Source organism: Pichia kudriavzevii, chromosome 4, assembly GCF_003054445.1.
Source record: "Pichia kudriavzevii chromosome 4, complete sequence".
Taxonomy (NCBI): Eukaryota; Fungi; Ascomycota; class Pichiomycetes; order Pichiales; family Pichiaceae; genus Pichia; species Pichia kudriavzevii.
Genome location: NC_042509.1, coordinates 729544 through 748792, shown reverse-complemented (window position 1 = coordinate 748792; position 19249 = coordinate 729544). Strand labels below are relative to the sequence as shown.

The window sequence follows — 19249 nt, the reverse complement described above, 5'->3', positions numbered from 1 at the left end:
GTACATAATAATATTTCCAAAGCTAGACTCCCTTGGTCAAGTGTGCCATAACTTTGAAATAAGATCAGCCAATCCATTATTTTCGGTTTCAATAATATAAATCCCGTACAACGAAACAAAACTACCAATATTTAGCAAAAACATTGCCAGCTTATGCCAGAAGCCAAACTTACGAAGTGGGATGTAATCAATAATACAACTCTGCAAACCGTATCTCGAGTGCAGTAAAACCAAAGTACACAGGCCTGCATCAATAAGTGGATAGTCCACACCTGCAACAAATGGGAAAACTACCAAAGGGGCCATTCCCACGGTAATAATACGCTCGTACATCCAATGGTATGATCCGTGAGAAATGTCAAACTTCGGAGGGACATGTGCATCGTTAACAGTCCCAATAATATTTCCTGGTGGATCTGGAGTAAGTTTAAAAGAAGGGAGTTTTGGTAGACGTGGTTTCAAGGAGAGATTCCTTGTACAGCTCCATGATGGCTGGGAAATAACAGATGGCCTTACCAGTCTTGCAAACATGTGTGATCTTGGTTATCCAAATTCAATGTCTTTGCCTAAGAGATGGGGTCTAATTCAATGAAAAATGTTGATTATTTCTCAAATTTCATATGTGCGCAAAAAATCATGTTGATGATCAAATTGGAATCAACCACCTATGATTGAAACACGCAAAAAAAAAAACAATGGTGCTATATACGTTACTTGTACAGATATACGAATTAAAGAAAGGGATATGTAAATGCAAACAAAGTTCAAAAGAAATCACCATGCCGGAGAAGGTGCAACTTCATTATCGTCACTGAACGGATCAAAGTCACTGAGTTTGGGTCTTGCATGTATTTGCTCCTGTGGGTCTTGATAAGAAGATCTAAGGTTATTACTCTTTCTGGGGACAGGAGGCGGTGCCCTTTTAGTGAAAGTGGAAGTGGAGGACGTACTTTCAGAATGGGTTACCGATGGTGGCTCTTCCCTCACATACCTGTCGGAGGGCTCATTATCGGATTCATAATCCGCCAAGGAATCATAATCGTCATCATCGTCTTCCGATTGTTGGACTTTTGCTCCTCCGGGAATACTCTTTGCCTCATATTTCTGAAGCGATGCAACTAAATCGTCATTGCATTTGAGTAATGGCCCTAACAATTCTTCTTTTTGAACTAATTGTAGATATCTTAAAACTTTACGCCTAATAGAACGACACTGATCAAAGGCGTCATTTGCCCTTATTGAGTGAATCGACAATTCGTCTTTTTCAAGAGAATTCAAGATATTCATGAGATTTGTAGCCATGATATTAGCTTCTGCAATAAGTTGTAAAATCTTTGGTGCTTCTTTCTCGTAGTTTATCTTTGGAATTTTAAATTTTCTGTCAAGTTCTGCATTAGTTTTTGGTTTATTGGACTCAAAAGTATCAAACTCGAAATCCATGTCTGCCTCATCGTTCATATAGTCAGGAACTTCATCGTTGATTCTACTTCTATACGATGTCGTACCTTCCTCAAAGTCATTGTAAGCAAGTGACTTTTTTTTGATATTGCGTTCAAATATCTGGTTGAAGTTACGCATACTCTCAAAGTCATTGAATTCATCGTACCACTGAGCCATCAGGTTTTTAGCCAGTTTACAAACGGCTCTATGTTTGATTTGGAAATTCGGCTCCCCAGCTCTACCATAAGATGCAGTAGTACCGCTCGAAAAATTCTGCTTATCATTGACATAAAACTCCAACCTGTCCAGTAACTTCTCATCATTAAAGAGAGGCTGCATAAATTTTGCCCGGACTCCATTTATAACAAGTAAGTCCAACAATTTCAAGGCAATGATTTGTTCCTTGACATCACCATACTTCATCTTTTTCCTTAAGGCACGGGCTGCTTCCACTGCACCCGGCTCAACAAAGTCCTTCTGAGACTTTATAGCATCGATTAAAGATGAGAGTTGTGATTCCAAGAGGAAATCGTCATCTATTTCTCCCCTTGAACAACAACCATTGATAATTTCTGTCACTGCAGTACTTGGATGGCTTTTAAATAATCCCATTTCGCTTCAACTAGAATAGGACCGTCTAGGTTCCCAATATTACCTCTGAATAATAGCACCAATTAGCTCCAACTTTACAATTGTCCAACTTGATTTCAACACCTCAGTACTCATCGTTATCGAAAATCTGGAGGTGCATGCCACACGGCACATTACATGGCCATTGTTTGAGATTTTGCTCAAATTGGCAAAAGTGCGGCTTTATTGGTAAACTCTGGCGCGAAACTGGTGAAATTGAGTCTCATCTAAGGATTTGAGAAAAATTTTCAACCTTGTTTCTTTTGGTTTGAAGACAAACACTTTTTCTTTTACTGCTAGTTTGGCAATACAATTTACCCCAGAACAACCACAATGGTAAGTTCATTCTACACAAACATACTAACAGGCTAAAGGGTCTTTGAATTTCATGTTGTTTGTTTGTTTGATAGTATCGACGGTATTTTTGTTTGATCTTCCACATGCTAATCGTTGCAATCCACCCATTCGACCAGCTTCTGAACTCCAACTTTTTTTCTTTTGAGAGAAACTTGGGAAAGTAGAGACAGTTGTGTTGTGTGTGTTGTTTGATAGATACTGTGGCTAGTCTGGCAACGTCTACAATACTTCAAACTTGTTAAATTGAAGAATCAATACCCGATTTTTTTTTCCTTTTTTCCTTTTTTCCTTGATATTTGTATGCGTTGATGATTAGTCATATTTGTGTCTATCAAACACACACACAAACATGTCTTTGCTTCTTTTCCTTTTGATCAGGCTAGAGAAGGAATTTCAAACATTCTTTCTTTAGAGGATAAGTTCTTTAGTTAAATTCGACTCGATGACCGGATGTATATTCGTATACACATGAGTACAAAGAATATTGTGGTTAATACCCAATGCTCTTTGTATGTTGATCTTACAGAAATTTGTCTTTGTTTCAATTTCTATTTTTAGAGTCAATTTTACTAACATTTGCTTTATTACCTCAATGATATAGCCTGCAAAGAAAGTCGCACCAGCTCCTTTAGCCACCAAGAACTCCAAGAAGGTTGTTTCAAAGAACCCATTATTTGAATCTACTCCAAAGAACTTTGGTTTAGGTCAAGCAGTTCAACCAAAGAGAAACTTGTCTAGATTTGTCAAGTGGCCAGAATATGTCAGATTACAAAGACAAAAGAAGATCTTGAACTTGAGATTGAAGGTTCCTCCAGCTATTGCACAATTCTCCAATGTCTTGGACAAGAACACTGCAGCTGCAACCTTCAAGTTATTGAACAAGTACAGACCAGAAACCACTGCTGAAAAGAAGGAAAGATTGACCAAGGAAGCAGCAGCTATTGCAGAAGGCAAGAAGAAGGAAGATGTTTCCGAAAAGCCATATGTTGTCAAGTACGGTTTGAACCACGTTGTTGGTTTAATTGAAAACAAGAAGGCTAAGCTTGTTTTGATTGCTAACGATGTCGACCCAATTGAATTGGTTGTCTTCTTACCAGCTCTATGTCACAAGATGGGTGTTCCATACGCTATTGTTAAGGGTAAGGCTAGATTAGGTACCTTAGTTCACCAAAAGACTGCTACTGTTGCTGCATTAGTCGACGTCAAGTCTGAAGATGAGGCTGAATTAGCTAAGTTAGTCTCCACCATCAATGCCAACTACACCGAGAAGTACGACGAATCCAAGAGACACTGGGGTGGTGGTATCATGGGTGCAAAGGCACAAGCCAAGATGGCAAAGAGAGCCAAGGCAGCAGCAGCAAGTGCTTCAACTAAATAAATGTATTAATTGTTTATTACAACTCTTTATATCACCATTGTCATATACTTTTTAATTCGCTTTAATATCTGTTATATCCAGCAGTGTCTTATGGTAAATATCTACATACAATATGGAGAAATTGGAGTTACTCTATTAGGAAGGTCTAGGCGTCTAGTATATTGAGGAACTTATTTCCCTTTATTAGGGGGGGATTGTCTTTCCTGCTGGGCTTTCTCGTCATGCCTTCCTCTTCAGTACTTCCAGTGTGACTGTTTCTTTTGCCTAACTCCTCAAATTCCTTATATCGGTATTTTCACCTTGAAACACCGCGCACCGCAGCTGAGGCTGGAACGTGCGGTGTGCGGGTGTCTAAAAAATGGGAAAAATGGTTTAGTTGGAAGGAGATGCGCGGGGAGTTTGTAATGAGCTGGGAAATTTGGCGATGTACTAGTAAAACAAGGAGAAGTTTTCCGTAGTGGGTTCTTTGAGTTGTTAAATTCATTCGTTAGGAAAGTATAGATTAACGTATGTATATGGACAGGAGGAGTCTGTTTACAAGAGAGCGAAGCATGTTCTGATGTTACTTTGGATGGGGGGAAAGGGTGGAAATCGGACAGACTCGAAATTGATACTGTGTGGAATGTTGAAATTGAAGCTCTTGGAGAAGTCCATGGAAGGCTAACTCGAGTGTACATGTAAGAGACAAACATATGGGATTGAACATTATGTTTTATTGCATTATTTCCCAGCAGGATTTGTTGAATTGACTACGATTTTTCATTTTGATTGGCAAATCATACAGTTGTATCATTTTGACCTATATCCCCTAAAGGTTTTTCGGAATATGTTTTGACGATTCAGCATCAGAGTACTAACATTACGATAAATATTGTCACCTTTTTGTTTTGCATAGAATGTCTAAGTCTAAGAACCATACCGCACATAACCAAACCAAGAAGGCTCACAAGAACGGTATTAAGAAGCCAAAGACCCACAGATATCCTTCCTTAAAGGGTGTTGATGCTAAGTTCAGAAGAAACCACAGATGGGCTTTACACGGTACTGCTAAGGCTTTAGCTGCAAAGAAGGCTGCAGCAGCAAACTAAATTTATAAATAGTATATAACCTAGGTTTAGTTGATTCTTGTACCAAAGAAAAAAAAAATGTTTCATTTTATCAAAAATTGTCAAAGTCACTGTTTGAACTATTCAACGGGGCAACATTAAATTGTTTAATGTGTAAAAATTAGGGCCTCTGAAGAGAGGAAATGCCCCTATCATATACTACATCCTTTTTGTTTGCCACTTGGATTTTGTCTGGACGTTCCCCAGGGTACATTGTAGAAAAAGCAGTCAGCCATGTCTAGTCAAAGCGTAGCAATATCTGAGGATTGTATACGTGTGGTTAATGAGGATCTAGTTGGCAACCTTGCCGGGGATTTAGACTCAATGGTATGTGCTGACATTGAAATGACAAGAGTATTCTTTGTATGATAACAGCAACTTACTAACACTGACTTTTGGATGTTTCTCCATTACAGACCATCAAGGAAGAGCAACTTGAAACAGCACGGGATGAAAGCAAAAGTGTTTGTCCCTCAGCAAACGGGAAAGGTGTAGAAAATCTCCGTGATAATAAAGGGGTAGCTCCTTCTGCTAATGAAGATGTATATAAGAAAAGTAAACGGAAGTTCTCCAGGAAGAAACATCTCAAAAAGAAAAGAACCATCTCGATCAATTTGACCAATTCAAATGATACTAATGAAGCACCAGCTAAAGTTAACGTCTCTAATAAGATTCAAGAAGACAAGGGGAAGGTTGACCAGAAGGTTTTGAGTCTAGTTGAAGACAGTGTCGAAGATGAAGAAACAGTAAAAGACGCTGCTACCAGCAAAAAGATCACCAAGGAAAAGAAATCTAAGGGTAAGAAAAGGTTCAACTGGAAGAAGCAAACCATTTTTCCTTACAATGGTAGAATTATTAATGGAATTATATATCCTGATAATTCACCTATCTTGCTATCAAGATCGTTCAGTGGCTCAACATTTACTAGAAAAAATTCGAATTTTATACCAGTTAATTCCAATCACATGGCCTTACCATATGAAAGTGCTTTGGACGTTGTACCAGAGCATTCTTATAGAAATAATATCAACGTGAGATTACCTTCGTTTAATGGTGTTTTTCATTATAAACCCAAGGAAAAAAATCCTACAAACCCAAATTATTCATTGGGGATGAACGAATGCTACTATGGGCGGAATCCATTTCCAAATGTTCAAAATTATGAGAGCATTAAACCCAGAGATGCTGAAGGTGAGAAAGTACTGGAGAAACTTCAAATCGATGCCACTGAAAAGAACAAAATTGATTCCATTACTCTGAGCCTTACTCAAGACAATACAAGCTCAACATCTATCAACACAATCACTGCTAATTAAAAATTTATATTCTCTCTTTGATAGTACTATAACTTTAGATACCTTGCTTTACAATAAAAAAAATTACCATTTCTAGAATTTGTTGATTGTAAATGAATCATTTTGCGAAAGATTGATTATATAAGTAAAGAAGAAAGAGCAAAGTAAAGACTATACATCAAATCACCTTTAATCATCGTTCTTGTTGTTAGAACCTCTGAGTAAACCAGTTCTTCTAGCAGCAATCAAACCAGCCTTTTGACCAGAAACTGCACCTCTGGAAATGGTAGAAGCCTTACCAATATGTTGATGGTTACCACCACCATGAGGGTGATCAACTGGGTTCATAGCAACACCTCTGGTCTTTGGCCATGAGTTTCTCTTGACCTTGAACTTGTGGAATGCTCTACCTGCCTTCAACAATGGCTTGTCGATTCTACCACCACCAGCAACGACACCAATGACACCTCTAGCATCAGAAGAGATGATCTTCTTTGCACCAGATGGCAACTTGACTCTGGTCTTGTTTTCTTCTGGGTTGTGTCCGATAATGATAACGTAGTTACCAGAAGTTCTACCTAAAGCACCTCTGTCACCAACCTTTTCTTCAACGTTGGAGACAATGGTACCTTCTGGAAGAGAACCTAAAGGTAAGACATTACCAATGTTCAAGGAAGCAGACTTACCACAGTAGATGAATTGACCAGTGTAGACACCTTCGTTAGCAATGAAGGTTTCTTCTCTTTGCTTGAATCTGTATGGGTCTCTGAATGCAACCTTAGCTAATGGTGCACCTCTACCTGGGTCGTGGATGATTTGCTTAACGACACCTCTAATGTAACCGTGTCTTTCAGCGTAATCTAAGGTTCTTAACTTTGCTGCACCCTTTCTTAATCTGGTGTGCGCAGTGAAGATAGAACCTGCACCCTTTCTTTGGTTTCTAATAACTCTACCTGTTTAAGAAAAGAAGGAAATATGTGAATGGAATATGTTAGTATACTCATATCAATGATATCTAATAAAAAAAAAACAAGAACAAGAAAATTGAAATATATGGAAACAAAACATCCAAAGTGATACAGAAAGCAATGTAGACATAATAATCCAAATATTATATGTTGAACGGATTTCAATCATAGTTGGAGTAGATTGAGTAAAAGGTTTCCTCCTCTATCATTCGTTTTTCGTATAAGTCACCCCATTCCGTTTTGCCCATTTCTCCCAGCTTATGCATTCTCTAGTTGTCGGACTCTCCGTAAGTATGTACATACCCATTATGAAGGTTTGATTCTTGCGTTCTTAGGCGAAACAAAGAAAGATTAAGGGATTCTGGGAACCACATACATTAATTTCTTTAAACCCAGCAGACGTGAAAAAATTGAGACACTTTTTTCCTCCTTCCCCAAATGAGGGAGAATAGAAATCCGCCAAAGAGCAAAAAAGAACAAAGCGAGGGTCGTGGTCCCGATCACGTGCGCGGGGTGAGGGTTTTTTAGTACTTGCTGTTATAAGTTTCTTTATCTCTTTCCGTTCTCGGTTCTTCTATTGAGTGGAATACTGATAAGGAATTCCGCGGAATATTATTGAGTTCCGTTGGGGCTAAAGAATAGAAAATTCCGAGGAATAGTGTCTATCTTATCAGGTAATTGGAGAATGAAGGCTATAAAGACTATTTAAGGATGGGGGTATCTCATTAGTTGAGTGGGTCCTGAGTAATTATATGAGGGAGAGGAAGAAAAAGAGAGGGGAAGAATGTTAATCATCACTCAGATCGGAAAAGAATAAATATAGCAAGATGAAATTTGTTACATTATTCAGCATAGTAAATGCAATTAGTGTTGAATGTGCCAGTTTGCAGTTTTTCGATTATCAGGGAGAGTTTATTCCATACCAGCAGGATATTTTGAAGAGTGGTTCATATGACAGTGATGGGTTTAAAGATGCAACCTTGGAGGAAAAATGGGGGCAAGAATGGGCGTTTGACGGTATACCAACGTTTGCACATCTAAATCACACCAGATGTCTGCTTGACGACCAAGTGTCGTTTGATATTGGTATTATTGGCATACCATTTGATACTGCCACGACATACAGATCTGGAGCCAGGTTTGGACCACGTGCAATTAGGGATGCTTCTCAGAGACAAAGTTCAATGAGGAGCTTCAATCAACGTGCTGGATTGAATCCATATCTTGATTGGGCCAAGTTCCTTGATTGCGGAGATATGCCAATCACCCCAATGGACAATACCATTGCATTGAAGCAAATGACGTTTGGATTTGAGGAGTTGATTCTGAAACGGGAAAATGTTGACAAGTTTAATGGACATAAGACTCCCAAACTGATTGCCTTGGGTGGGGACCATTCAATCACATTACCACACCTAAGATCGTTGAAGCAGGTTTACGGACAAATTGCTGTGATTCATTTTGATGCGCACATCGACACATGGTCACCTAAGGCCTTCCCCAATTACTGGTCTTCGAATCAGAGTGATTTCAATCACGGGTCAATGTTATGGATGGCCCATAACGAAGGGTTGATTAGTAACAATTCCAATGTACATATTGGACTACGTACCAAGTTGATGGGCACCGACTGGAACGACTATGAGGATGATACCAGACAAGGATGGACCAGGTACAGCGGAGATGATGTGTGGATCAATGGAAGGGAAGGACTGGACAATATGATTGAGGAAATCCACCACCGGATCGGCGATCTGCCAACTTTCATTAGTTTGGATGTCGACTGTATGGATCCGGCATTCACTCCAGGTACAGGCACAATTGAGCCCGGCGGAATGTTACCCCGTGAGGTGATTTACTTATTGCGTAGGTTTGACTTGAATATTGTTGGCGCCGATGTAGTTGAAGTTGCACCTGTCTATGACAATGCGGAAGTTACAAGCACAAACGCTGCACAAGTTGTCTACGAGATTGCCACCAACATGGTGCTCAGAGGGAAGCGGGAGAAGAAAGAAGAGGAGGTGGCATAAACATAGTTTGTTAAAATTTGTACTTATTTATAGGACAGAGCTGGTCAAATTAGTTAAACAATCAATTGCCGTCATCCTTCAATAGGAAGGAGGCAAAGTACTTAATGGAAGAGTAGATCTCCTCACCTGTAGGAACAATGTACTTTGGAGGCAATAAGAAGCCATGAGTGCCTGAATCTCTCAATTTTAGAATAAAGGCCCAGTACGCTTTATTGTGGTACATGTAATCCAAGGCAGAACCTGCCCCCATATTCGGCAAAAAGTCAGCACCCTTGTCTTGACAAGCCTTTAGAACATTATAGTATTTACCCGATTTCAATCTGATAGCTTGCGATAAACCATAGGCTAGTTCCAATAAGTTTTCCTCATCACGGGGTAGAATGTCACAAGAATAGGCATAAGGATACAATACCTCCTGCGCGTAGGAGTGTAAGTCAATGTAAGCATAGATTGGATGGGAGTGCTTGGTTTCGTTCAAGTAACGGTCCCAGTTCAAGCTCTCTAGAGCTTCAAATGGAGCGTTACCGGAATAGTCGTCACTGCAGGGTGATTCCAAGTCCGAGGTGAAATGGAAGTCGAACGAATGGTCAATGTCTATACCACGACATCTTGGATTGTATGTTTGCTGTTTATTTTTCCTCCAAAGACGTTCACTCTTCCAAGTGAACGCATATCCATCGGGGTTCATTAGAGGTAAGAACAAGAAATCCAAATTGTTCAAATATTCACGTACTAGAGGAGACCCGTTATCATAATCTTTCAATAGAGAGTACAGGATGTAGCAAGAGGTTGAAACTGAGATCCACTCACGAGAATGGATACCGCCTGTTATAACTACAGTTTTGATGGAGTCGCTAGGATCCAAATTTGAATGAGTGGATAATCTCAATGCTATCATTGGTCTACCCTCGAAGGTATTACCTATGTATTCTAACTTCAAGATCTCTGGATAAGTTGCAACCAACAACTCGTACCAGGAATAAATGGAATCCAAGTCCCGGTAGGTTTTAAAGAACAATTCTGTGTTTGTGCCGAAATCCGAATGAGAGTCATCAACAAGGCTTGATTGAGGGTATGTTTCAAAGATAGTTTGAGGGAGATCGATGATGGAGATTTTCGACTTGAACGAATATTCGGAAAGCAAGGAAAGCAACTGGACACCCTGGTCCTTTGAGAGTTGGATGTCGATGAAGTTGTTGGATAGTGACGTTGCCCAAATGGACGTATTCAAGGCCTTTGCGTACTCCATGGCTGTGAGAAGGAAATCCGGCTGGTCATTCCAGTCAGATAGTCTGAGAACGTATTGGAATTCATATTGGGACAAAGAGATTGGTGGTTCTGTAGGGGTTTTCAACCAGTAGAGGGAGTCATTGTTTGCGGGACTTGCGGTGAACTTGGTGGATTCAAATGTTTCGATTTCCTGAATAAAGCTCGAGATGTGGTTGTAGGTGTTGCCGTTGTTGGATAGAGGAGACTGCGGGCCGCTTAGGGAGAAGAGTGTGAGAAGGTTGGAGAATCTCATGTCCTGCCTGCAGGTAATTAGTTAGTGTGCGGTGGTAGTGTCAGACAATGTGCAAGGCTTGGGCAGGCCAGTAGGGGGGTGTGTATAGGGTGTGCAGGTCAAATAACTAGCCCGGTGGAGATGCACGCGGTTGTTTCGATTTGAAAGATTCTCCAGAGAGAGGAGCACGATAAAGGAAAGATGAGGAAAATGTGTATTTTGGCACTTATTTATTGAGAGATAAGTATCAACATGTAAACATCGACGCTTGTATAATGGCACTTATAAATTCCAAAGTCCATAATGTACGTAGCCGTCAGTGTAATGTTACCTTGACGGGAGAGGGGGGGGGAGGGAGAGAAGGTATATAGATTAGAAGTTTTTTAGTTTCCTTGCAGGGTGGAGACGTTTAGCTGAGAGAAATGTAGCAAAGGCAATTAGGGAGATAAGAACAAATATGAGGATCCTATTTCCGGTGCTAACGTTTAGGAACGGGTATGGGTAAGAGGAAGATTCGTCCATCAATAGATGCAACCATGCCCAGTAGAGGATTGCAAGAGAGGAAACAATGATGTAGGCCGTTTTGGAGTCGATGGACCAAGGGTCCATAAGGAGGAAGTAGTCGAGTGCTGTGTATAGGAGCGGGAGGAGGTGGATCTTCAAGTCAAGGGATAAGGGGATGTATTTTTCGACATTGTCGGCGATGATTAGGTTGGTGAAGCATATGCGGAGGGACCAGTAGACGAGGGAGACAATGAAGTTGAGGGGGAGGACGGTTGCGCTCGAGTACTCTTTCAGAGTGGAGGCTTTTCCTGTCAGTGAGTGGTAGATGTTGATGGCGGCATAAGCAGTTGAGAGAGACAAGGCGATGTTTGTCAGGAACTGGTACTGACCGGCGTGTTTAAGTTCATCAGGTAGTGGTAGGGCGGCCAAGGTGTTCAATGCGGAGATGGAGGACACGAGGAAGGAAATTGAGAGAATCAGGGCTGATACGGCCATTGGTGGTTGTAGTGGAGGGGGTGGCGGTTGTAGCGGAGAGGAAGTCTAATTGCGTATCTAGCATCAATGCCACTAACTACAACTGTAACAACCGTAACAACTGCAACTGCAATTTGGATACGCTACACAGAAACTGCACAGAGAAAAGCATGCAAAAATTAAACATACTGTCACGTGACGCATATCACGTGACAACCATTTTTTACAACGGTTCCTCTGTGTGGTGGCGCGACACACGTGATGTTGCACCTCCTTTTGCCGAGCCTCTGCGCACGTTTCTTTTTCCTGCGTGTGCGCCCCCCCCTCTCGGAGAGGGAAGCACAAACTCCGTCGGAGACACGCGCAAAAGAAAAGATAAGCGAGAAAGCCCTCTGTTTGAGGACGCTATAGAGGACGCTACCGAGAAGGGAGAGGATGCTCGAGAATGTCTGCTGCAGGGGTCGTTTCTTTTGGCGCAGCGTCGTTTCTTTTGCGGCCATGCGGTGTTTGTCATTCTCAATGGGGAAGGTGAGCCAAGATAGATATGACGTTAAGGATAGAGTGCTGTTGATCAATAGCATATGTTTGGCAACAAACAGTGACTCCGCTAAGAAATGCGTGTGGATTGCAGGGGTATAAATAGGAAGGTGTGTCTTACTATTACAGTATTCTCCATATACTATTTATTCTAGAGTATACTATTTATTCTAGAATAAATTACACTACACTAGACTCCACTAGACTCACTACACTACACTACACTACACTACACTACACTACACTACACTACACTACACTACACTACACTACACTACACTACACTACACTACACTACACTACACTACACTACACTACACTACACTACACTCCATTACACTACATTATACCATGTCAGTTCCAACTTTTCGACTAACAAACGAGCTCACCGTCGTGACAGGCGCCAGCGGCGGCATTGCCCACGCCCTCGTGGAGACGCTTCTGGTCTACGGGGCGCCGCTGGCGCTCGTGGACCGTAACATGGAGGCGTTGCACCGCACACGGGACGCCATGGTGCGTTTCTGTGTTGAGGAGGCAAACATTAAGGAGGAGGATGTTCCAAAGATGGAGTGCTTTACATGTAATATAGGAGACGCGGGGGAAGTTGAAACTCTATTTGGCGAGATATACAATGTCTTCCAACGGTACCCACTACACATGGTGAATTGTGCAGGTTATTGCGAGAACTTTGCCGCTGTCGACTATCCAGCACAAAATGCCCATGATTTGATGGGAGTTAACCTATTGGGTGCCTTTTATCTCTCACAATGTTTTGCAAAGCCTTTGATTGAACATAACATCTCAGGAGGTTCGATTGTCCTTATTGCATCAATGAGTGGGAAAATTGTAAATACCCCGCAGAATCAGTGCATCTATAACGCTAGCAAAGCCGGCGTTATTCATTTGGCAAAATCTCTCGCAGCGGAATGGGGCGCCCTCATGCACCCCATTCGAGTCAATACGCTCTCCCCCGGGTACACCGCCACCCCATTAACCAGAAACGTGGTGAGCGGCGACGCGTCGCTCGCCGCGGAATGGACAAGACGTGTCCCCCTGGGGAGAATGGCGCACCCGCGTGAAATGGCGGGCGCCGTTCTCTTTCTCCTTGCAAACGACGCAAGTTCTTACACCACGGGGGAGGATGTTCTCGTTGATGGAGGGTACTCTGTGTGGTGAATGGAGGGGGGCGAGGGACAGGGGCGTCGCGACGGCCGCGCCGTGCAGGGCATAATAAACTATCCACTACACACTGGCACTCAATAGATATTCCAACCACTCAACACTAGACGACACTGTAACCTATAAGTAATACTGTATATGCTATCTACTACAATACACCACACACACACTAGGTTACACATAACACCATATCGGATACAGTGTATACCCTCCATCTACATATGGACACCACTTTGGAAGAATACATGACTGTCTATGCGACGGCAAGCGGGTTCAAACGGCCGCACCCACAACGCCGCCACCGCTACAAGGGTGCCCGTCTCATTATCAACGACGAAATGCGCAGGGTAAATTCCCTCCCCGCAGCGACGCGTCCGTCCACGACGTACATGTCCATTGCCGCCCCTCCCTCTCTGCGTCCTCCTCGTAAATACTGCGATATCACTGGCCTCCCAGCACACTACACCGCTCCACATAATCAAATCCGATACTTTGACAGTGAATGCTACCAGCTCGTGAAAAACATGCCACCAGGTGTCGATCAGCAGTACTTATCCCTTAGGGGTGCTAACGTTATACTTAAATAGTAATACTCGTTCGCTAGTCTATTCTACATATGTCTTTAAAACCATTTAATACCATGCCAAAACGATACTATATACTATACTATACTATACTATACTATACTATACTATACTATACTATACTATACTATACTATACTATACTATACTTACTATACTACACTAACACTCTCGTATAATGGCTCTGAGCTTCTCGCTGAGCACAGCGCCCTCTGTGGGCTCGTACAGGGAAAACGGATTGCTTGCCCAGTCAATATAGACGCGACGCGCACGTGCCGCCGCGTCGCTGAGCCGCCGAAGGTGGCTCGAGCTTGTTGTGCCTGTGCAAGTAGTGTTTGTAGCTCCAATGACTACTTTGAAACCGGCTGCAGAGACGTTCCCATAGACAGAGACGCCGTCTTCAATGAAGAGCAACGCAGGCATAGTACGGGGAGACGTGCTGCCGGCACCTGCGGGAGTACTTGTTGTTGTTGTTGTTGTGGTGGTAGGGGACTCAGCACACTCCAGTGCATCCAATGCCATGTGTGAGAGGAAGTTGTACTTGAGCTCCTCGTTGAGGCAGTCACTGCCATTGCCATTGCCATTGCCATTGCCGTTATCGTTGTCGTTGCCCAAGCACGTCTCAATACACACCGGCTGGTTGTCTCGACTAATGAGCGCTATGAACTTGATCTGCATCTCTAAACCGTCTTGTTTCTCCATAGTGAATACTCTAGCCAATGGATCTCCTTAAAATAGGACGCGTTATAGAGACAGCCAATACTGGTACACTATGCTTCACTATAAGGCACTGCACCATATGTTATACGATTGAGTACACTAAACCACTTTTCCATTTTAATTCATTAAAATGCAGCAGCGAGCACATTTTTCACCCTTTACCAGTTGACCCCCTTCTTCTGCTCGTCACGTGACGGATCACGTGACGTGTGAGAGGGGAGGGAGGAATGAAATTCTTAAATTGGCACTTCGCTCAACAACACGTCAGCGAGTTCCCCATTCACCGGGGGAGGGACTTTTCACGTTTCAAAATTTCAGCATTTTGAGAAATAAAACATTTCTTCAATAGCTGAAATGTTGCTTCACGTTGTTTGTGTTTGGTACAGTGACTAGGACCTTAAGATACAGCATCCATTCTAGGTTTCTGGCCTTTCAATATTGGCACACTTAAAGTCACAGTCATACTCATATACACGTCTAAGAGCTTTTAAAGTGCAATGTCGCAGTCACACTACGAGTACGACACAAACAACGAAACTTGGCCTGTGTTCCTCCTAACGGCCATTGCAGTCCCCCTCCTTCCCTACACATACTCGTGTCTGAGAGATGGACTGTTCTCATCTCGCCATCAACCACTTAAGGACGCCAAGTCAACCTCAGAATCCTCATTCAACCCATACAATTCCACCCATCTCCTTAAATTCAGATCGAGCCAGAGGAAATCCCGTTTTTGGAAATGGTCAACCCTCTTTTTACTGGCGTCTTGGATTGTCGTCCTCTCCCTTATTTATAAAATAAGATCCACCCATTACACAGTCTCTGAATCCAATTTCGATCCTTGGAAAATCTTGGGCATCTCCGAATCTGATTCCGAGAAGGTCATTAAAACTGCCTACAGGAAACTATCCCTTAAATTCCATCCAGATAAAATCGATACCTCTAATATGTCTCCAGAGGAAATCGATCTTGTTGATTCATCCTACGTTCTAATCAATAAGGCTTATAAAGCCCTAACAGACGAATCTGTTAGGGAAAACTTCCTCAAGTATGGTAATCCAGATGGCCCAAACGAAATCAAACATGGAATCGCCCTACCTGAGTTTTTGATTAATGGAAAGGCCTCTCCTCTTTTGGTTCTAGTGTATATCTTACTCATCTCAATCATCTTACCCCTGATTGTGGGTAATTGGTGGTATGGTGTTAAGTCTAAAACCAAAAATGATATTCACGTCAATACTGCCCACCATTTCATGAAAATTATGATGAATGCAAGTCCAACTAAACTGCTACTGGTTGACGATATACTCCATTTTATCTCCCATGCAGTTGAATTCAAACAATTGGATGATAGTTTCACTCCAAATGACGTTTATAATTACTTGAAGTCCTTCATCGATAGAACCCCTTCAAAAAATGAAAAATTGAGATTAAAGGTTGTCAGCTTGGCTCCTAAATTGTTGGTTGCCTTCATTGAAATCTCAGCAGCTTTCAAAAACACAGATTATACATTGAAACTCGTGGATGCCCACAGGTGTATCATTCAGGCTTTGAATATCGAGAAAAATGCAGTTCACTATAAATTCAAAGAGATTTTGCAATTACCTGGTGTAGAAAACTTAAACATCAATAAAAACGATCCACTTAACTCAAATGTCCTAACATTGGGTAAATTGCTGAAAAAGCCAAACTGCGACTTGAATACCTACTTGCAAAAATCAAAAGATACTGATCTCGACCAAATACTGGATTATGCTTCTAAAATCCCATTGATCGAACCATTGGAGACATCCTTTAAGGTGCCTGGCGAAAAAGTCATATCTCCTAACTCATCTACTAATCTCTCATTGAAATTCCTTATAAAATCTCCTCGTCATTCCTCAAAACCTTCTGTTGATAAGCTATCCAAGTTTGTCATTGATAACGAGCTCCACGAGTTGGAGACCTTGGAAAATTTGAAGGATCCATTGGAATTCGTTAACAAACAGCCCCTGATTAGTTTACCCTCCATACCTCCATTCTTCCCGGACTTGGAATATATCGAGTCTAATTCGGGTTGGTTGGCGTTATTGGTCTCTCAAAGAGACAACAAAATAGTCGAAATTCCAAAATTGTTGAATAAGGCAGACCTGTCAAACTTGTATCTATCCAATGATGACTTTTTATCTTCCAAAGCCCATGTTTCAACATTTAAAATCCAACTACAATCTCCAGCACCAAAGGAACCAGGTGTTTACCACTTCAGGTTGATCATCAGAAATCTGATCTACTTTGGTTCTGATATCGACATCCCAGTGTCTATGGAAGTTAAGGAGAACCCCACAGTTGATAGTGACGTCTATGGTATTGAGGATCCGAACGAAGATTCAATTGCTGGTGCAATGGCTACTCTCAGGGGTGAACCGGTTAAGAGATTTGAAAATGAATACGAGAGTAGTGACGACGAAGATGATGACGACCATTCGGACACCGACAGTGTCGATCTTTGGACTGATTTAGACACAGATACAGAAGTCGAAGAGGATACTCTCAAATAAAACTATATATTTTTTTGTATAATACTCCTAAAGAGAAGCTCGTCTCACTTCTTGATTATTATTCTCCTCCTTTTGCGGTTATAACGGGGTTGCATTTCTTGATGCTGTTCCGTTTCTTACTATCTTGTTGGCATAATCGATTAGCTGTGGATTACCATCTTCACTTACAAAAAATTTCCGCTTATTCCTGTCCTTCCAAATAATCACCCCAATTTCCTCTCCGTAATTCAAGAGTTTCTCAAATTCAAACTCATTGTTAAAGTCCTTGTAGAGGAATCCCTTGAATGGCTCAACCCTATCCATCTCTAGCTGCCAGAGTTTGATTTGATCAACTACTGTTGGCGGCAGAATTTCTAGTCTTAGTTGCTCTATTGCTGTGGTATTACCAATAGAACTCTCAAACTCATATTTCTTATTGTACTCAGTCTCGGCCAGCTCAACCATACCGCTGTGCGCATGCGTCTCAAGGTAATTGATTATCTGGTTAGCGGTAATTCCATTGGAAAGTGCATGCCTAATCGACTCCCGCGTGATTACCCCAGTGACCATATTGGAGAATCTTGTCCGGAGATTGACGAATAGATTCAATATGGCGATTTGTAATGGTGAATTCGTGTAACAGTATAACTTAAAATTCGTTTCAATAATGATTGAGCCTTTGTTACTATTGCTAATCTTCTCCCCTCGTTGCTGCTGCTGCTGTTGTTGTTCTTGCTGTCTTTGCTGAATCTCCTGGTCAATCGCATTAGATGCACTTTTAAAAGTAGAATTCTCACTTGTAAGTGAGGTTGCTAGTCTGGTCGGGTAAAAGACATTGCTTTTGGCTCTGTGGTAAATCAACCCATAGTTGTGCAATTCATCCAACATTATCAATTGCGTTCTCGATAACATCTTGATGTCATACCCTTGTCCCAACTGTAAACTTCCCATTAAGAATATAAAATTCAACACCTCAACGGGATTCATATCCCTCTTCTCCGCCAAGATAAGATACTGGATCAATAATGTCCAAATCTGTGAGCTGATCTCTTGTAGTAAGAATTGAAATCCGTTCTTTGTAATCTTTAGTTCTCGTAAGGTATTTATGTTCATCGAGGATTTAACATCCTCATACGTCAAATCATCGTCCTCGTCAATGTCACCATTGGCCAATTCTCGGCGTTCTCTATCACTAGGTAGCTCCATTAAACCAGAGTATCTCAATAGGGTTAGCACTTCAACTGATGGTATGTCCTTAATTTCTGTACCTACCATAAAATGCAAGATGTTCTCCCACTTGGCGAAACAATATTTATCCAAATAGTCAATAGTGATTTTCCCACCACTATCAGCATCGTCATCAAAAAGCGTCTTAATATCACTGCCCTCTTTATCTCCTTCGTTGATTGTTGTTGTCTCCGATGCTAACATTATCTGATCCTGATTTTCCTTATTGGAGCCAGGTAAGAATCCAGTCAAGGAATCCCGGAATGATTGTCTAAACGTCTCATTTAGCTGCACAAATGTGATCATGGTAGGTTGCTTGGTGATAGGGTGGATCATCTGTCTTTTAATTTCCTTTAAAATGTGCAAAGATTTCAATCTTTTAATCGAATCATTTTGATATATTTTTGTTGGATTTTGATACCCTTTAACGTCACTTTTGTTCGCCTTTATCCATCGATTCAAATCCGAATATGGAACATTTCCATCATGAAATAATAAGCTCATAATATAGAACTTTGATAATGAGGGTAATAGCCTAAATATAGCTAGGCATGTCTCTCTGGATTGGAAGAGCTGTTGATGGACAGATTCAGGAAGATTGTCTAGATATTCATTAATTGTTGACTTGAATAGATCAGCTGTTCCATTGTCTTCGTTCCGAACCATTATACCAACAATAGGAGCGTATAACAGCCTATATAACGCACACCCACTTGTTATTTAAGCCAATATTACATCGTCTTCATCTCACGAAATAGCTTGTTTTCGGTTTCTCGATCTTACAGTACTTGAAAAATATACAGTGTA

General features: G+C 41.5%; 14 protein-coding genes across 14 annotated transcripts; 7 read left to right on the top strand and 7 right to left on the bottom strand.

The window, feature by feature from the left end:
- Positions 1-36: 36 nt before the first annotated feature.
- Positions 37-531, bottom strand: C5L36_0D03655 (uncharacterized protein; the record flags this gene model as incomplete). Its single annotated transcript, XM_029467250.1, has 1 exon — positions 37-531. The coding sequence occupies one exon, from the start codon at positions 529-531 to the stop codon at positions 37-39; it is 495 nt and encodes a 164-aa protein (XP_029323110.1).
- A 243-nt stretch (positions 532-774) lies between these two features.
- Positions 775-2052, bottom strand: C5L36_0D03650 (uncharacterized protein; the record flags this gene model as incomplete). The annotated part of the gene is made up of 1 exon (XM_029467249.1): positions 775-2052. The coding sequence occupies one exon, from the start codon at positions 2050-2052 to the stop codon at positions 775-777; it is 1278 nt and encodes a 425-aa protein (XP_029323109.1).
- Positions 2053-2403: 351 nt separating this feature from the next.
- On the top strand, positions 2404-3805 carry C5L36_0D03640 (uncharacterized protein; the record flags this gene model as incomplete). The annotated part of the gene is made up of 2 exons (XM_029467248.1): positions 2404-2406; positions 3029-3805. 2 exons carry the CDS (start codon positions 2404-2406, stop codon positions 3803-3805), a joined length of 780 nt encoding a protein of 259 aa, XP_029323108.1.
- An 896-nt stretch (positions 3806-4701) lies between these two features.
- Positions 4702-4893, top strand: C5L36_0D03630 (uncharacterized protein; the record flags this gene model as incomplete). Its single annotated transcript, XM_029467247.1, has 1 exon — positions 4702-4893. One exon carries the CDS (start codon positions 4702-4704, stop codon positions 4891-4893), a length of 192 nt encoding a protein of 63 aa, XP_029323107.1.
- A 252-nt stretch (positions 4894-5145) lies between these two features.
- On the top strand, positions 5146-6227 carry C5L36_0D03625 (uncharacterized protein; the record flags this gene model as incomplete). Its single annotated transcript, XM_029467246.1, has 2 exons — positions 5146-5238; positions 5328-6227. The coding sequence occupies 2 exons, from the start codon at positions 5146-5148 to the stop codon at positions 6225-6227; spliced, it is 993 nt and encodes a 330-aa protein (XP_029323106.1).
- Positions 6228-6395: 168 nt separating this feature from the next.
- On the bottom strand, positions 6396-7481 carry C5L36_0D03620 (uncharacterized protein; the record flags this gene model as incomplete). Its single annotated transcript, XM_029467245.1, has 2 exons — positions 6396-7159; positions 7478-7481. 2 exons carry the CDS (start codon positions 7479-7481, stop codon positions 6396-6398), a joined length of 768 nt encoding a protein of 255 aa, XP_029323105.1.
- A 520-nt stretch (positions 7482-8001) lies between these two features.
- C5L36_0D03610 (uncharacterized protein) lies at positions 8002-9204 on the top strand (the record flags this gene model as incomplete). The annotated part of the gene is made up of 1 exon (XM_029467244.1): positions 8002-9204. The coding sequence occupies one exon, from the start codon at positions 8002-8004 to the stop codon at positions 9202-9204; it is 1203 nt and encodes a 400-aa protein (XP_029323104.1).
- A 61-nt stretch (positions 9205-9265) lies between these two features.
- On the bottom strand, positions 9266-10726 carry C5L36_0D03600 (uncharacterized protein; the record flags this gene model as incomplete). The annotated part of the gene is made up of 1 exon (XM_029467243.1): positions 9266-10726. One exon carries the CDS (start codon positions 10724-10726, stop codon positions 9266-9268), a length of 1461 nt encoding a protein of 486 aa, XP_029323103.1.
- Positions 10727-11077: 351 nt separating this feature from the next.
- C5L36_0D03590 (uncharacterized protein) lies at positions 11078-11704 on the bottom strand (the record flags this gene model as incomplete). The annotated part of the gene is made up of 1 exon (XM_029467242.1): positions 11078-11704. One exon carries the CDS (start codon positions 11702-11704, stop codon positions 11078-11080), a length of 627 nt encoding a protein of 208 aa, XP_029323102.1.
- Positions 11705-12571: 867 nt separating this feature from the next.
- Positions 12572-13396, top strand: C5L36_0D03580 (uncharacterized protein; the record flags this gene model as incomplete). The annotated part of the gene is made up of 1 exon (XM_029467241.1): positions 12572-13396. The coding sequence occupies one exon, from the start codon at positions 12572-12574 to the stop codon at positions 13394-13396; it is 825 nt and encodes a 274-aa protein (XP_029323101.1).
- Positions 13397-13620: 224 nt separating this feature from the next.
- Positions 13621-13986, top strand: C5L36_0D03570 (uncharacterized protein; the record flags this gene model as incomplete). Its single annotated transcript, XM_029467240.1, has 1 exon — positions 13621-13986. The coding sequence occupies one exon, from the start codon at positions 13621-13623 to the stop codon at positions 13984-13986; it is 366 nt and encodes a 121-aa protein (XP_029323100.1).
- Positions 13987-14144: 158 nt separating this feature from the next.
- On the bottom strand, positions 14145-14684 carry C5L36_0D03560 (uncharacterized protein; the record flags this gene model as incomplete). Its single annotated transcript, XM_029467239.1, has 1 exon — positions 14145-14684. The coding sequence occupies one exon, from the start codon at positions 14682-14684 to the stop codon at positions 14145-14147; it is 540 nt and encodes a 179-aa protein (XP_029323099.1).
- Positions 14685-15199: 515 nt separating this feature from the next.
- On the top strand, positions 15200-17236 carry C5L36_0D03550 (uncharacterized protein; the record flags this gene model as incomplete). The annotated part of the gene is made up of 1 exon (XM_029467238.1): positions 15200-17236. The coding sequence occupies one exon, from the start codon at positions 15200-15202 to the stop codon at positions 17234-17236; it is 2037 nt and encodes a 678-aa protein (XP_029323098.1).
- Positions 17237-17314: 78 nt separating this feature from the next.
- C5L36_0D03540 (uncharacterized protein) lies at positions 17315-19108 on the bottom strand (the record flags this gene model as incomplete). The annotated part of the gene is made up of 1 exon (XM_029467237.1): positions 17315-19108. One exon carries the CDS (start codon positions 19106-19108, stop codon positions 17315-17317), a length of 1794 nt encoding a protein of 597 aa, XP_029323097.1.
- Between the last annotated feature and the right edge of the window lie 141 nt (positions 19109-19249).